The 17,847-nt window shown below is 41.3% G+C and overlaps 1 protein-coding gene across 1 annotated transcript; it reads right to left on the bottom strand.

Moving 5' to 3' along the window:
• Positions 1 to 3,570: 3,570 nt before the first annotated feature.
• On the bottom strand, positions 3,571 to 16,914 carry trim45 (tripartite motif containing 45). Its single transcript, XM_034693125.1, has 8 exons — positions 16,204 to 16,914; positions 14,459 to 14,747; positions 14,201 to 14,346; positions 13,775 to 14,091; positions 9,441 to 9,570; positions 9,148 to 9,262; positions 8,750 to 8,876; positions 3,571 to 6,122 (listed from the first exon to the last, which is right to left on the bottom strand). Exons 1-8 carry the CDS (start codon positions 16,653 to 16,655, stop codon positions 5,968 to 5,970), a joined length of 1,731 nt encoding a protein of 576 aa, XP_034549016.1. The 5' UTR covers positions 16,656 to 16,914; the 3' UTR covers positions 3,571 to 5,967.
• Positions 16,915 to 17,847: the final 933 nt, after the last annotated feature.

A 17,847-nucleotide genomic window follows, 5' to 3' on the forward strand; every position in this document is an offset into this window, starting at 1 on the left:
TCTCTCCAGGGTGAGCATCCTGCCATTTGCAGTGAACACTCATTGTTCAATTTGGCGTGTGTGAGACTGGGAATGGACGATTCCTGTGCTAAATATGAAGGTCTGCAAGTCTTTTCATGGCAACTTCTTAAAAAAACAATTCAAATAGTATAATGTCGGGGATAATGCATAGTGAGCGGGTGGTTATTTAAAATACAACCCTGAAAGTGTGAGACAAGACCCCTTCACTACACATGGGGGTCTTAAGCTGGGTACCGACTAAAGGTACAAACAAGTTGGCACCAAGTACTGTCTTCAGTGAGATTGATTTGATATGACACTCTTCAACTAGACCCCAAAAACAGACCAACAGATAAAGGAAGAGGGGTAGAAAGAAGGTGTGACCGTGCACAAAACTGAACTGATAAAACCTTAGACTTGAGGGTGGTAAGAGAGGCTTTGGGCGGAGGCACCCAGGAGGGAAAGGCGAGGTGAAAGCACTGGTAGAATTGAAGGGGAGCTTACGGTTTTGGTGGTGAGAGGCCGGGTGGAGAGGCACTAGAAGCAGAGAGAGAAACAAAAGATAAGTCACATGAAAAAAAAAACACACTAGAGAAACTCAAAAGACAACAATGAGAGCCCAACTCCACCATGTCGTAGGCAGAAATCATCTGGCAGAGTGGATGAGAAGAGTCAGGGGCTGTTTTCAAAACCGCCTGCTTCATACTACCTACAAATGTAGTATGCATTACGTACTGTGTCTGAAGGTAGTATGTGGTATGACTGTTCTGTTGGATCTGTTTTGAAGGAACCCTCACTGGTGAAACCCTGTTATACCTACAGTCACTAATCAAACTTCACAGCACAAACCGTAGCATGCGCTCAAGTAGCCTTATCAAACTCATCACACCCAAAGCCCAGACCTCCTTTGGTCGCACCTCCTTCCAGTTTTCTGCTGCAAACGACTGGAATCACCTGCAACAATCCCTAAAGCTGACCTCTCTCATTCCAATCGCCACTTTCAAAAACTTATCATAACTCAACCCATAACTCAACATCACTGCTCTTGCTTTTAAATTGCTTTTAAGTTGTTCACTGCTGTCATATTTTTGTTTTGTTCTGTCTCTCGGTCTCTCTGTATGTCCTCTCTGTTTTTTGTTTTGTCTTTTATTTATTGTCATGCCACCTGTGTTGCCTTCTCGCCCAGGTCGTTATTGCTAATGAAAATTGATTCCCAATTAACTCACTTGGTTAAATAAAGGTTAAATTCAATTTAAAAAAAGGCGTTGCTGGATTTCCAGTTTCGGAAAGCGGAGGTAAACAACGGCCAAGCTGAGAGTGAAACTGCTTCTTTAGCATCACTTATGATTTAAAAATCCATTATCTCTCTTCATCTCCCTCTATCCCTCTCTCCAACACGGTCTCAGCAGATGTGTGTCTAACATGAGTCTGGTCCTGCTGGAGGTTTCTGCCTGTTAAAGGAAGTTTGTCCTTGCCACTGTAACTTGCTAAACATGGCAACACAAAATACTAAAACTACCTTTTAAAATACTTCATTCCAGACAGTTATTCCTGCTCAGAACTAAATACAGGAAAGAAGACATACATATACAATAAATACATTTCTCAAATGATCATTTTCTTTTCTTTTTCCTTGTTTTTAATGATCAGAAAACAACAGTCCCCACATGGTCAGTGTAACAGACACACAGTATGAGTGTGTGTGTTGGATGACTCAGTTGTTACAGGATCCAGTTCACTGATGGAAGAGAGTGAAAGAAGACAATGAGAAATCATATAAGGTCAGGGTCTGAAACACTTTGATGACCAGAAACCAACGTCCACTCTGTGTCGTTGTAAACCAATAGTCCCCTGTTGGTGATATAGGACAGTGTGTGTGTGTGTGTGTGTGTGTTGGATGAGCGTGAGAGAAGGAAATTGGAAATCAATAATAAAGACAGCTTTGAACCTCTCCATCATCTTTACCTCGCTTCTTCCCACACATTCTAAAAGTCCCAGGTGTGTGTGTGTGTGTGTGTGTGTGTGTGTGTGTGTGTGTGTGTGTGTGTTCCGAGGTGTGTGTGTTTCCCAGTCGTGACCTCCAGTTTTCAGATGTGAGTGAATGAAGCTCTGTTAATTACTCATTCCCACTCTGCTGTAGCTGAACAATCACCGTGTTTGATTAAGCGGCGTCAACCGGCGCTGACATTGCTGATACAACTTCTTGTGTGATGGTTTTTAATAGAGCAGGTCTGCGTTCATCAGACGTTCATTCAAAGAGACTCAATCTTTAACCGCTTTAAGACGTTTTCCATGATAACACGGGATTCATCAGGAGCCTCTGAGCGGGGGAAGACGGCTTTTAAGAATGCTGATAATGAATGATTTGTAGGGACAAGCAGGGGAACTTAAAGCCACAGATGACATGATTATCAGTGCTTCATGAAGAGAGAGAGAGACAGTAGCTCTCTACTGCCACCTGGTGGATTGGAGAGGAACTATCAAGCTCAGTGAAATGAGAAAAGCTGCAGTCACTGAGGCGCAAGGGTTCAGTTTTCTAAAAACTGCTGACATAATTTCCACAAAGATCAAGTGGGGAGTTTCCACTGTTTATAAAACAGAGTGAAACTAAAAGAGATGCCTCTACATGAGCTACAGGGATGAGATGGTGAAATGTTTGACTTTAAATTGACAGCAGGATCAGATTTTTATCAGAGAACGCCAAGACAAGATCAGCAAAAAGACAAGGTGTATTGCTTTGTCAACAGGGAACACCCACAACAATCTCTTGCAAATGGATGGTTGAAATTCTGGAGGTGAAGGGCGCCATTGGCCAAGACGTCTAAGCGTGCGCCCCATGTACAAAGGCTTTAGTTCTGCAGTGGTTGCAGGTTCAACTCCCAGCCTCGACCATTTGCTGCATGTCTATCCCCACTATCTACAAGCCACATTCCCTGTCTCTCTCCAGCTTTCCGGAAAATAAAGCCAAAAAACGCCCCAAAAACATAACTTAAAAAAAAAATTATAATAACAATAATTCCAGAGCTGCATTTAATGTTAAATGTAGCTTAATTTTATTTAAAAACAATAACAAAAATATTGCATAATTTTAATAAATTCCACAAAGTTTCACCACTTACATGTTTTTTTATTCTTTTAAATCAGGAGGTAACTAAGAGCTTCAATTTAACATTTCACATCCGATCGTTAAAACCATGCTTTTGCAGAAAATTCTCCTAAATATAATTTTTGCAGTGATTGCAGAGAATGTTTCTACATTCAAACTTATTGTGCACAATTATTCCCATTTTGATAAAAGGCAGGGAAACAGAAAAATAAATTTACTAGATATTCCAAATTATGCATTTTTAACGCCCATTCAGACGTTTGGGATATTCTGATGTTGATGTTTAGGTGCACTCTTTTGGACTCGTCTACATCACATTCAGAAAGGGGTCCTATTTGGTCCATTTAATGCAGTTTGCAGTAAAATATTGATCCTAAATGTCATCATGGAGTAAAATCAAAACACGAAACATCATCTTAGAAGAGACAAAAAGGGTCACAGAAAAAAAAGGACAAGGTTTGAGGCAGGTTTTGTGAAGAAGTGTTTATTTTGATTGTACAGGCTTACACATTAACATAGTGAACATTTGTGAGGCAGAAATAAACACTCACATGAAGTTACAGTAAACTGAGGAAAGGAAACAGCAGCACAGATCTTACAATGTTAGAGAAATCATTCTTGGACCACAGAAAGAAAAAGTACTCGTGTTAAGTTTTGCATAGGTTCAGCAGGTTTTTGTTATTAAAATAATAATGATTATAAAATCTGTATTTAACGCTGTCACAGGGACTCTGGAGAGAAACAATTTAATATCTAAGAGGAGGTAGACTGCCCCGTCTGAGTCACAGTGTTTCTTTTAGGTGCAGAACAAAAATATAACAAGAATAAGTTCATCATTAAGAATCCAGTGTTACAGTCACAGTGTCTTTACTGAATCAAGTCATAGTTCAAATTCATTCCTTGTATGCACCTTTTTCTGACCGTTGTTTATTTAAAAAATAAAGTATCTTCATGTAGCGTTAATAAAATAACATCTATACTACATATACTGTATATATTTGTTATCATTTGGCAAATTTTAGTGAAAAATCATGAATAACTGGGAGGTAATTAAATATACAGTAAAGGTAAGAACTAGTTTTAAAGACATATTTATAGAACAGTCATCAGCAAATTAAAATAACTCATTAATATGCATTTTTGGAAAAAGTCTAATCATAAAGTAAAAGAATAAATATGACCAGAGGGCTTTAAAGAGCATGATATTCAGAGCAGACTAAAAATAACTATTGCCAGTTAAGTGTCAACATCATGATTGTTCTGAAGGCACTATATTTTTAAAAACTATTTATCTTAAAGAAGCAACAAAATGAATGAGAAGTGTTAAAGTTGACCAGTTTCTGACACTCATTGTTTGGCATTCAGGAGAAAGAACAGATTTCTGACAATAAATCTGCTCTGAGGGTAAAAAAATGAAGTTTTATTTAAAATTCATCCAAAGACTTCTGTTTTGAAAACTTGTCAGCTGTGCTCTCTGAGTTATTTCAAGTCAGGAGCTGTCGATGTTTAGTCCAGAGGATGGAGAATGTTATCAAACGCAAACACAAGCTTCATTTTTCAGGTGAATATCATAGACTATATAAAACATGGCAGTTGTCTCAGTGATGTCACCCATTGGTTTGTAGAGAGGCATTTTAGAGCCCAAAGATGGCGTTCACCATATTGGAAATGCTGACTCAAAGTATTTATCAATATAGAAACAAGTAAAGAAGTGGATCTGACCATAGACTGTATAAAAAATGGACGTAGTAACCGTGACGTCACCCGTCTGTTTTAAAGCCACTCGTCGGTGGGTGCCATATTGGAAATGCTGAACACAACCTAAGTTCTGTCAAGCTAGTGTGAGGTAAAGAGGCGGGCCTTTAGCCTTTTCTCTAACAGCTACAGGGTGCCCGCACCTCAATCAAGTCAGGCTTGCCCTTATTTGGGCAAAACTCATGAGATTAATATCTTCCAAAATTCTGAGTTATAAAATGAGCTATTCAGACTGAAGCAGTTTTTTGAACCAGGCTGTAAACATGCTTATTTCTCCTATAAAGTTTTGGCATTTTAACATGGGACCTAATGGGGATTCCTTAGCCTTTGCAGCCAGCCTCTAGTGGACACTACAGGAACTACAGTTTCTTTGCACTTTCACGTTGGCTTCATTATCAGCATGAGAGGCTGCTTCTCCTTTAAAGCACTCCAGGACTTTAAAAATAACTGCAGACTCCTCAGATCGTCACAACCTTTGGTGTGATCAGTGTTATGGCGACTTGTGAACCACAGGAAGTGATGCTCTAAAGCAAACCCTGCTGTATTGGTTATATATAAACATCCTGCTGCATGCAGAAGACTTGAAAGTGGCAAGAATGTGAATAAAGATTTGTAGTAATTAACCGAAAGAGAAAAAGGTGATTGTCGTCCCTGCTTATGAAATCAGACCTCTCTTGCAGGCCCTGGAGTCGCCCCCTGCTGGCCTGTAGAAACACTCCAGGCTTAAGGCACTCATGTGTTGGCTTCACTTTAAGTCCTGGAGGTTGTGTTGTCTTGTTTTACTCAGGCTGAGGTTTGGATGCGTATTAAAACAAAGTGTAAACAGAGTCAAAGATTCAGTTCTCATCGTTCACACTTTGATGAATGTCTCACGGTGAGCCGGATAAATCCAGACCTTCATTTGCAGCCAGAGTGAAAAGTGACAGACTCTGATGTTCCTCTGCAGCCTCCGTGTCCTCAGAGCCTCAGTTTCCTCGTCTGACCTTTTCAAATCTGCCCGAGATTTACACCCAAAACCTTTACGCTCCCCCTCTGCTCTGACCTTTCCGTTGCCACCGTCAGTTATTACCTTGCATCATCCTGGCGGGTCTCATCCGTGCGTCACCTCACAGCTCCACGGTCCGCAGGTGACCGCGGGGGGAAACTGCAGCCAACACGCTCTGAGGCAAACACTCAGACTGCTCCACACTGCTGCCACAACACGACCAGTGGGGCTTCCCCGGGTGTCCTTTATGACCGTGACCGCAGCCTTTAAATCCTCCTGCAGACAGACAGAGAGGGACATCAGGGAGAACTCCAGGACACCAGGAAACCATCCTACATAGCAGACTGTCATTGAATCAGTGTTTGTTTATATCACAGCTTCATGTTTCTTTCTTCTATGTTGTGGATTTAGAAACCTTTCTTATGGAATATGTGACAAGAAAGTGAATCAGGTGTTTGGTGCTCCATAACTGCTGATGTGCTCTCTAAGAAGGTTGAAAAAAGGCGAGTTAATGGAGATGGAAGCAGAGTATTATCTGTAGTAGAGTGATGAAACCTGGAGGGAAGTATTACCCACAGAACTTTCACTGGACCGTACATGAAAGAGCATTCTCACTCCTTTTTTACACATCTCTAACCTTTACATATTCACTGAAATCACCTTTAAGCAACACAACAGCAGGTCGACATGAAACAGTCGAGGCGGCGCAGTAAACATTTACAGGAGGGAGCAAACTTTCCTTTTTGATAAAGTTTATAGTTAGAGCTGGATCAGGCTTGGACCACCTCTTAGTTATGCTGCTATAGGCTTAGCCTGACACACTGAGATCCTGTCTTTCCCTCTCTCTCCTCTCTCTGCCTGTCTCTCATTTTAACTCTTCCTGACCCATTAAAGTTACTAACCATAGACCTTTCATAGACCTCTGGATCTCTGATGTAAATTCCTTTTTTGGGTCTTTCTTTCTTTCTTTCTTTCTTTCTTTCTTTCTTTCTTTCTTTCTTTCTTTCTTTCTTTCTTTCTTTCTTTCTTTCTTTCTTTCTTTCTCTTTTCTTCCTTCCTTCCTTCTTTTTTCATCTTCCTTACTTTCATACCTTCCTTCCTCATTTCTTTCTTTTTTTCATTTCTTCCTTCATCCCTTTCCTTCTTTCTTTCTTTCCTTCTTTATTTCATTCCCTCTTTCCTTCCATCTTTCTTCCTTCCTTCCTTCCTTCCTTTCTTTCTTTCCTTCTTTGTTCTTTCTATGTTTCTTCATCCTTTATGTCTTTATGTCTCCTTTTCTTATCCCGTCCTTTCCTTCTTTCATTCCTTCACCATTTATTCTCCTCTTTTTCTTTCTTCTGGTCATTAAAGTTACTAACCATAGACCTTTCTGGAGTCCCTGAGCTCCCTTGTCCCGTAGGTTCCTCTGGATCTCTGCTGTAGATTCCTTTTTTTGGGTCTTTCTTTCTTTCTTTCTTTCTTTCTTTCTTTCTTCTTTCTTTCCTTCTCTTTCCTTCCTTCCTTCTTTCGTTTTTCTTCTCCCTTCCTTACTTTCATTCCTTCCTTCCTCATTTCTTTCTTTATTTCGTCCCTTCTTTCTTTTTCTTCTTTATTTCCTTCCTTCCTTCCTTCCTTCTCCTTTCACTCCTTGTTTCTTTCTTTCTTTAATTTCTTTATTTATTTCATTCCCTCTTTCTTTCCATCTTTCTTCCTTCCTTCCTTCCTTCTTTCCTTCCTTCCTTTCTTTCTTTCTTTCTTTCTTTCCCTCTTTGTTCTTTCTATGTTTCTTCATCCTTCATGTCTCCTTTTCTAATCCCGTCCTTTCCTTCTGTCATTGCTTCCCCATTTATTCTCCTCTTTTTTTTTCTTCTGGTCTCCCTCTCTTTCCTCTTTTCTTAGACCTTTCTGGAGTCCCTGAGCTCCCTTGTCTCGTAGGTTCCTCTGGATCTCTGCTGCTGTGGACGTGCCAGACTCCAGTTGCTACAACTACTACTATCCATCTCCCCACTATCATCTCTCTCTCTCTCTTCCTCTCCCTCTATCCCTCTCTCCAACACGGTAGGTCTCAGCAGATGTGTGTCTAACATGAGTCTGGTCCTGCTGGAGGTTTCTGCCTGTTAAAGGAAGTTTGTCCTTGCCACTGTAACTTGCTAAATGCTGCAAAGTGCTCTGCTCATGGTGGATTAAGATGAGATCAGACTGAGTCCTGTCTGTAAGATGGGACTGGATCTGATCCCGTCTTGATGTTGGGTCTTTGTTAATAATAGAACATAGAGTACAGTCTAGACCTGCTCTGTGTGGAAAGAGTCTCAGGAGAACATTTGTTGTTAATTTGGTGTTTTATTAATAAAGATTGATTAACTGCGTGTTGGAGCAGAATGTGAATATTGATGCCGGGTTCAGAGAGAACTTGCACATCCGCTTCCAAAAGAACTTATCGTGTGCACATGAGAAAGTTTCAGCTGCCCACAAGATGCTGTCTTGTGAGCATTACCTTTGCAGGACTTCTAAGGGTTCTGTATAAACCTTACGAGTGGTGAAACTGGAGCTTTATTGCACAAACTAAAAATATACTCCACCAAAAGTTTAGCGAAACTACTAGAAGGGTCTCTGGGTTAGATTGGGATTTGATATGCATGTATGGAGAAACAGCTACAGACATATCAGCTCCAGGCAGAGTGATGCTAAATGACTACACATGGAGAACAAAGACATCAGACTACAACAAACTAAAGACAACCGGTTGTTCCCAAAAACTGATCCAATAAGAGATGAAAGCGTTTAACTCTGGATCCAAATTATTCCTCCATCTGTTCTTCCTCCCTGCCTCTCGTACAGACAAAGCGTACCATGTTTGTTTTGTTTGTTTACTCAGATAAACTGAAGGGAAACTGTGGACACTGTCTGAGGTCTCGTCTGAGTACCTGGCATGGTTCCGGTGCAGCCGCAGCGAGCCTCTTTGGCTCCTCCACTGGAGCAGAAGGAGCAGCAGTGAAAAGTCCCGCTGTGCTGCCTCAGCTTCCTCTTCACGGTGAGAGTGAACGGAGAGCCCTGCAGGAACGTGATAAAAACAGACAAGTGATAACTCTGGATGCCAGTCTTTTACTTGAGCAGTCATAGTTAAATTTGTTTTAGCCTGAAGAAAACTTTGACTTCATCTGGATGATCATCGCAGTCCTGAGGCGATACACTCTGAGCTGCTTTTAAAGCCACGGCTCACTCCAACCAATCAGCAGCAGCAGCAGAACTTCATGACTGACAACTTTAAGATGTTAAACCTTCCAATAAACTCTCATTACTCATTTCATCCATGCTTTCGTACCTTGACATGCTGGGCTTTGACACAAACCCACACTGAGTACACTCCCTGCTCCTCAGGCGTGTACGAAACGCTGTACGACCCATCGCTGTTGTCGACCACCGCCGTCTCCACCGTGCTGAGGGACACAAAGTGAATCATGATGTTAAGATTTCATCATGAATACACACCTGATTCATCTGAATATCCTGCAGACAGCTGAAGGAAATGGTGTTTCTCACAGATCAGATGCTGAGTAGTGCAAGTAAACAGGACTGGATACGGATCAGTTTTTTGTGAAGCAGCCTCACACTCACCTGTTCTTCTTCTCCTTGTGAATGACGCTGACCAGGACGTTTTCTCCGCCTCGGGCCACCTGTTCTCCTGCCGAGTCTCTGCACACCAGGGTGAAGCGACCCGGCTGCCCCTCCCTGGCCCTCTGTACACCTGTTACCAAGGGTGAGAGGTTAGAGACCGTAACGATGCACCAAACATGTCATCAACTCCTGATATAGACTGAAAGAGAACCACGTGTGCATTCACGGACAAACACTGACAAACCTCTGACATGATTCTTAAACATGAGAGGAAACTGTAAACACAGACTGCAAAAGAGAGTCAGTTCATTCTTCAGCTGGTCCAAAACGCTGCAGCTCAAGCTTCTCTACTCTGCCCCCCCCATAAAACCTAGACTAGAATTTAAACTCCTTCTTCTGACCTACAAAGCTCTGAATGTTCAGACACCTTTGTATCTCAAAGAGCTCATAGTGCCCAATTACCCCTCTAGAACACTATGAGCTCCCAACATGCAGGCCTGCTCATCGTACCTAAAGTCTCCAAAAGTAGTATGGGAGGTAGAGCCTTCAGTTATCAGGCACCTCTACTTTGGAATCATCTACCAGTCAGGGTCCAGGAGGCAGACACCCTCTCTACTTTTAAGAGTAGGCTTCAAACTTTCCTTTTTGATAAAGCTTATAGTTAGAGCTGGATCAGGCTTGGACCAGCTCTTAGTTATGCTGCTATAGGCTTAGCCTGACACACTGGGATCCTGTCTTTCCCTCTCTCTCCTCTCTCTAACCAACCCCAACTCAAGGCAGATGTCTGTCTAACATGAGTCTGGTCCTGCTCGAGGGTTTCTGCCTGTTAGGGGAACTGATACACTAGGATCCTCTATCTGCCTGTCTCTTCCTTCAACTCTTCCTGTCCCGTTAAAGTTCCTAACCATGGACCTTTCTGGAGTCCCTGAGCTCCCTTGTCCCGTAGGTTCCTATGTTTCTTCATCCTTTATGTCTTTATGTCTCCTTTCCTTATCCCGTCCTTTCCTTCTGTCATTCCTTCACCATTTATTCTCCTCTTTTTCTTTCTTCTGGTCTCCCTCTCTTTTCTCTTTTCTCAGACCTTTCTGGAGTCCCTGAGCTCCCTTGTCTCGTAGGTTCCTCTGGATCTCTGCTGTGGACGTGGTCCAGACTCCAGCTGCTACAACTACTACTATACGTCTCCCCACTATCATCTCTCTCTCTCTCTTCATCTCCCTCTATCCCTCTCTCCAACACGGTCTCAGCAGATGTGTGTCTAACATGAGTCTGGTCCTGCTGGAGGTTTCTGCCTGTTAAAGGAAGTTTGTCCTTGCCACTGTAACTTGCTAAATGCTGCAAAGTGCTCTGCTCATGGTGGATTAAGATGAGATCAGACTGAGTCCTGTTTGTAAGATGGGAATGGATCTGATCCTGTCTTGATGTTGGGTCTTTGTTAATGATAGAACATAGAGTACGGTCTAGACCTGATCTGTTATATAAACAAAGCTATGAGAGAAACCTTCAGAGTTGACTAAACATTCACTGTTGCTCACTTGTTACCAGAAAATGTAAAGTGTGACTTTATTAAAGGACAGTTTTAAGTTCTCCTGACGTTGCTGAAATCCTCTCTGCTGCTGTTCCTTCCTCCCTTCTTCTATTAAACCGTCACTGCGGCTCTAATAGGTGTGAATTATCTGTGGATTCATGTGTTTGTGCTCGCTAACCCGAGAAGACCAGCAGCTGCTCGCGTTAAAGACACAGCTGCTACAGTCAACTTTTCACCTCGTGGTCCAAATGCAACTCTTCAAACCCTCTTATCACACACACACACACACACACAGTCTCACCCTCACACACTCACAGGAACATGGGATGATCTTTGATAAACTTCAACACATAAATCCTGTCTTTATCTGCCGTCTCTAACAGAGTCACACTGCGCTGAGCTGCTGTGGCTCACGAGAGGGACAAACAACTCTCAGGAATAAGAAGGATTTAGCTCATGCAGCGATACTTTGAGTTTACACATCGCAGTCTTCCTTAAAAAGAAGCTTTAAACACACACACGCTAAAGTAAACACGAGAATGAAGCGTGGATGAATGGGAAGTTCACAGCTTGGCGGAGAGATTTGTCTGGCCCTCAAGAAATAAAATGTACACGGTATAAAAACAGACTCAGGCAAACCCCCAGACAAACACTTGACACAATGCCAGGACTTAACTTTGGGCAAACAAGACAACAATACACTTCCCGAGCTCTTATTTGAGGCGGTTTTTGATTCCCCGCACAGGTAAACAACTCAGAGCTGAGAGTTTCACAGACAGACGCTGCTACAAATCTGTCAGGCTTTGTGTGTGTGTGACGGGGAGATGTGATTTACAGAGAGACAGCAGAGGATAGATACAACACTTATATATAACAATGTGTTTCCAAAGAGAAGTGTCACTGTGTTAAATACTTGATTCTGATTGGTTAAAACCCATAAAAACAGCAATTAACTCTCAACAGCAAAAACATCACCTGGAACAACCTGATCACACACAATGTATCAAATCTATCCGCTTAAATGAGTCCATCATATTCCCCCTCTGCCTGTTGACACTGTGGTAAAATGTTAGTGTGGTTTTCAGGTCTTGAGAGCTGGAAATAATGAGAGTTAGATGTGAGAGCAGCCTGAGGAGCTACTGGACCCAACCATCTCTGATAATGTGAATTAAAATGTGAATTAATTCAGATTTAAATCAATATTTTGTGACAGCTTGTTTCTGTCTTTAGTTGGTAGCTTGGTAATAAAAGGGATAATGTAAAGTGGCAACCTGCTAATGTAAATTAAAATCCCTTCACCCTGTCCTCCTAACCACCTCTTCACTTTACATTACCTATTACTGAACTCACCTGTCTATCATCTCTGTTTCTGGTCTGTTACGATTCAAATGTATTGTACTAATACTTTCCTTTGTATTAACTTGACAAGTTTCATATTTATTCATTCATTTTTTTTTTTGTAATTTACTATTTTAAACTTTAAGTATAATTTTTTTTAAATTCAAATTTATTTAAAAATTGATTATACTATTTTTTAGCAATTTCTGGAATCAGATTATTCATTCATTCTTTTTTAAATTAACTTGACAAGTTTAACATTTTATATTTCATTTTTGTATTTAATTCAATTTAATTTCAAATTTGAGTTTACAATTTTTTAAAATTAATTTTTCTCATCAGTTGGATTATTTATTACTTATTTTTTAATTAACGTGAAAGTTTTTTATTTTTAATTCATTTAAATTTACATTTATTGAATTTGATCTTTTTTAAACTATTATTTATAATATTATTATTTTATGTTTCATGTAATTCCATTTAATTTAACATTTTTCTACTAATTCTAGTAATTTCTTTTATCAGATGGATTATTTATTACTTCTTTTCTAATTAACTTGACTAGTTTATTATTTTTATTCCATTTAATTTTTTTTAAATGATGATTTAAAAAACATGTATCATGCTTATTTTAACCAATTTTTCTCATCAGATGTATTAATTATTTAAATTGATTTATTAACTGTAAGGAGCCGGAGTGGCAGCAGCAGTGTGTGTGTGTGTGTGTGTGTGTGTGTGTGAGTGATGTTTGTGTTTTCCTACCCTAATAAAACCCTGAAGACTCAGAGGTTAGACTAAAGCCTGTTGTCTTTGTCTTGTCGCCACATTCACTGCAGACACTGGTGTGTTTTTTATTTCTCCTCACTCTTTCACTCTTTTGCAGCCTCTCTTTGTGTTTTCTCTCTCTCTCTCTCTCTCTCTCTCTCTCTCTCTCTCTCTCTCTCTCTCTCTCTGTGTGTGTGTGTGTGTGTGTCGGTGTAATCATCCCCTTAGTGCACCGCCTGCAGGCTTGCTCAGTCACCTCCACATTCCTCCGGTCTCACAGGAATGTGTGCCTTTGAACCAAACAGGAAGGTAACAACAGTCTTTAACTTCTCCGGGAGAACTTTGTTTACACCGTGCTCACCTCCTCCCCCTAAGTCCTCACCCGACTCCCCCCCCCTACATACCCGTCAGCCTGCCTGCACCTCCACACACAGGGGATCACTGGAAATAGTTCAGGTATTCCTGCTGATGGACTATGAAGCACTGGGACGTTTAGACATCCATAAAAAAGTGTTTCAGTAAGGACCACACTCTGAAATAAGTTACATTTGGCAGCATGGCTCTGTTTTGGGAGCTCCCTGCCCTTCCACTTGCCTACGTGGAATGCCAAAGCCTGAATGACCCGACCCCACAGAAGCCTAAAAGATCAACTCTTCCTCATTACTCTCTAAAAGCTGGAGATTATTTCACATGAGGATCGGTTTACCTTCCCCTTCGATGGTGCACTTGCTGAGGTCCACTGTCTTAGAGTTGATCATCCCGACCACCGGGAAGCCCTCCACCTCCCCCGCCGGCTCCCTGGGCAGGAAGCTGATGCTGCTGCCGTCATCGGGGGCCACAGCTGAAGGGTGCGGGTCATAGCTGTTCTCCGCCAGGCTGGTCAGTCTCCTCAGGGTCACTCCTTTGGCGCTGAGGATCTCAGCGTTCGATCCGCAGCTCAGGAGTCTCTCTGCGAACTCAACACCGCCGCCGACGTCGAGCAGGCTCTGCTGCAGCTGCGCCCTCTGGAGGTGGAGCTGGTTCCTGAAAGTTTAGAGGAAGATAAACACAGGGAATCATGTTGGCTGGAGAAGAATAAAACATGAGGTGTCCTTCTTCTTGCACAAGAGCTGTGTTGTTGGTTTGGTCGTACCTGCGTTGGCCTCGGAGCTCCTCCAGGCGACGCAGCAGAGACAGACAGTGAGCCTCCACAGCGCTGGCATACGCTCGTGCAAACGCTCTTACTTCATGGGCTGTTGCATCCACCCGTACCTGCAAAGCCTCCTGGGAAATGTCCACCTTTGACGGAGTGGAGAGAAAGGAATTGGTTTTAATCTTGAGAATGATTTTGTGTCTTAAAAAGAAGTCTGTATCTTCTACATGAGCTACTTCAGAACCGTCTCTGTGGCACCTTCTGCAGCGAGTCCTTCAGGCGCTCCAGGCGAGGTCGCAGCTGCACCGACACCAGCTCTCGGATGCGGTCTCCGTGATGATCGATGACATCACTCGTAGGGCAGCAGCGGTGGTCGCGGTGCAGCGTAGCGGCACACTCCAGGCAGACAGGAAGGTCACAGGGCTGGCAGAATAGCCGGAGCTCCTGGCCCGGGTGGAGGGAGCAGAGGACGGGGCGGCAGAGACGACCGCGAGACTTCAGCTCCTCCAGGCTCACGATGGAGTGAGAGGATGTTCGCTTCTGACGCCTGCAGGTGGGAGAAAAATATACACGCATGACTTTATGTGAGACTTGATGTGATTGTAGTTCTTCATAGTGATGGAAAAATAACAAACTGTTGCTCAGGGGATGCTGACCAATCAGAATCAAGTATTTAACACAGCCCTGTAATAACATGATACCATAGATAGAAAAGAAAAACAAACAAAGAGGTAAATTAACCTTTAATACTTACATATGTTTGAAGACAGGGTTAGAAAGTGATGTTTCTATATTCTTTATATTATATATCCTGTACGTTTATTATTATAGTCACAGTTTTTTTTAATCCCCGACTCTTGATTGATGAAATAAAAGTCTTAAACTCAAAGTTAATCCACTTGGAAACTTGTAAGAGTAGATTAGGGTAAATTCAAGTAGAAGAGAGTAGATACAAGTATAAAAGAGTAGATTAAAGTAGATTCAAGTGGAATAGAGTAGAATAAAGAAGATAAGAGTAGATTAAAGTAGAACACAGTAGATTAGAGTAGATTAAAGTAGAATAGAGTAGAACAAAGTAGATTAAAGTAGAATAGAGTAGAACAAAGTAGATTAAAGTAGAAGAGAGTAGATACAAGTATAATAGAGTCGATTATAGTAGAATAGAGTACTTTTAAAGTAGATTAAGGTAGAAAGGTAGATTTTAGTCGATTTAAGTAGAATAGAGAACTTTTAAAGTAGATTAGAGTAGATTAAAGTAGAATACAGTAGATTAAAGTAGAGTAATGCAGAATAGAGTAGATTAAAGTAGACTAGAGTATATCAAAGTGGAACAGCGTAGGTTAAAGAGAAACAGAGTAGACTAAAGGAGATTAAAGTAGCGTTAAAGTAGAATATAGTATCTTTATAGTAGACTAGAGTAGATTAAATTAGAATAGAGTAGATTAAAGCAGATATAATATCTTTATAGTAGATTAAAGTAGAATAGAGTAGACTAGAATAGATTAGACTAGAGCAGAGTATCTTTATAGTAGAATAAAGTAGATTAAAGTAGAATAAAGCAGAAAATGGTAAAATAGAGTATCTTTATAGTAGACTAGAATAGATTAAAGTAGATTATAGTAGAGTAGAGTATGTTTATAGTAGAACAGAGTAGATTACAGTAGATTATAGTAGAGTAGAGTATATTTATAGTAGACTAGAATAGATTACAGTAGATTAAAGTAGAGTAGAGTATGTTTATAGTAGAATAGAGTATCTTTATAGTAGACTAGAATAGATTAAAGTAGATTAAAGTAGAATAGAGTATCTTTATAGTAGACTAGAATAGATTAAAGTAGATTAAAGTAGAATAGAGTATCTTTATAGTAGACTAGAATAGATTAAAGTAGAATAAAGTAGAGTAGAGTATGTTTATAGTAGAACATAGTAGATTACAGTAGATTATAGTAGAGTAGAGTATCTTTATAGTAGAATAGAGTAGTCTTAATTAGAATAGTGTGTACCTGTGTGCCTGGCAGCAGAACTCGCACAGGTTGAGGCTGCAGACCTCGCAGCGGCTCTCGGAGCTTCCCTCCCCGCACAGGTCGCATCCCAGCGGGCCGTTCGTCACCAGGGTCTCCAGGAAGACCTCATCCAGAGCCAGGTGGTCTGTGCTCAGACCCTGAGGTCCGGACGGAGGGAGGTCCACCTCTGAGTCACAGTCCGGGCACAGAACCGTGACTGTTACGGGTTTGGGTGTCCTGCCCTCCTGGGAGACCCTGAGGGAGGACACAGAGAAGGGGTCCAGCTGCCCGATGCAGTCCGAGCAGAAGGTGTGCAGGCAGGGGAGGATCCTGGGGTCCCGGTACAGGCGTTTACACACATTACAGACCGCTTTAGGGTTTACTCCGGATCCGTTTGGTCCATGCTCCGGGGTTACAGTCAGCTGGTCCTTGTTTTCTGCTTTAGCAGACATTTGAAGTTTCAGTTTTCTGATCCCAAAAACAAACCAGAGTCCACCATGCAGACCCCGAGCTGCACAAACCTCCACCCCTCAAACACAACCTCACTTCTCTCTGTCCTCAAAAGCTCTCATGTTCAATAAAACCTCTACATGCTGATAACAACAGGATCATTAATCCAGAGAAGGGATCTTTGTCAGGTCTTAAAGGTAAAGTTCACTGTTTCCACTTGGAGAAGTTTGTGCTGCGTTCAAAGCACTGTGGGACATATGACACCTCACTCACTTACAGACCAATAGGATGCTTCTGACTGACTTTTGGGGGTGGTCCAAAGACTTACCAGGACTCTTTAGTATCAGCCCGGGACTCTGACTGCCCCCATCTACTGGCAGGAAGGAAAACTATGTTTTTAACAGGATGGATGAACATCTTTTACAGAGCCGTGGGAAGTGGCTTTAATTTGGGGGTGCTGTAGTAAGAGGTGCAATTTTTTTTCTTTTTGCATTTAGGTTACTTATGCAACTGATAGGCTACATACATTTTATTTTTATTTATCTGGTTTGAATACAAGCTTTCAAGAGAACTTTTCATTTTACATTCACAAATTGCAACTTCCATACCAGTTGTACAGCAAAGAGCATACAAGCCAAACCTGGTAAAACAGTGGGTCTGTTTTACCAGGTTTGGCTTGTTATTTTCTGAAAATGTAATGCCTGAGGAAGATTTGAGAAATAATTATAGCGATTTTAAATAATTGTTCATTTTAAATGGCAGTAAAGCGCATTGAACAGGCAGTAAAGGCAGTAAAGCGCATTGAACAGAACTCATCTAAATACGTTCAGTTTTTAAGCAGGCACACACACAGGGCCCAGGCATCAGGTTATTTTAAAATGAACAATTATTTAAAATCGCTATAATTATTTCTCAAATCTTCCTCAGGCATTACATTTTCAGAAAATAATACAATAAAAAAACTGATTTATTGTGTTAATTAATGTTTTTGTTTCAACTTATTTATGCATCCAGAAAAAAATGTGTGATGCCTTTTCCAACAGTGGGTGCTGCAGCACCCTCAGCACCCCTACTTCCCACGGCCATGATCTTTTATGTTATTATGAGGGGAAAAACAACATTTTCATGTATCATTATTTACAATCAATACAGCTGTTATGGGGGAGAAAATAATCGTAGAAATTAAGTGTTCAA

The sequence above is a fragment of the Notolabrus celidotus genome, chromosome 10 (genome assembly GCF_009762535.1).
Source record: "Notolabrus celidotus isolate fNotCel1 chromosome 10, fNotCel1.pri, whole genome shotgun sequence".
NCBI classification, from domain to species: Eukaryota; Metazoa; Chordata; class Actinopteri; order Labriformes; family Labridae; genus Notolabrus; species Notolabrus celidotus.

Coding starts and splice junctions, on each gene's coding strand:
- trim45 (XM_034693125.1), bottom strand. CDS start 16,655: ATGTCTGCTAAAGCAGAAAACAAGGACCAGCTGACTGTAACCCCGGAG. Junction 14,748..16,203: donor TTCTGCTGCCAGGCACACAG/GTACACACTATT, acceptor TCCCACCTGCAG/GCGTCAGAAGCGAACATCCT. Junction 8,877..9,147: donor TCAAAGCCCAGCATGTCAAG/GTACGAAAGCAT, acceptor ACGTTCCTGCAG/GGCTCTCCGTTCACTCTCAC.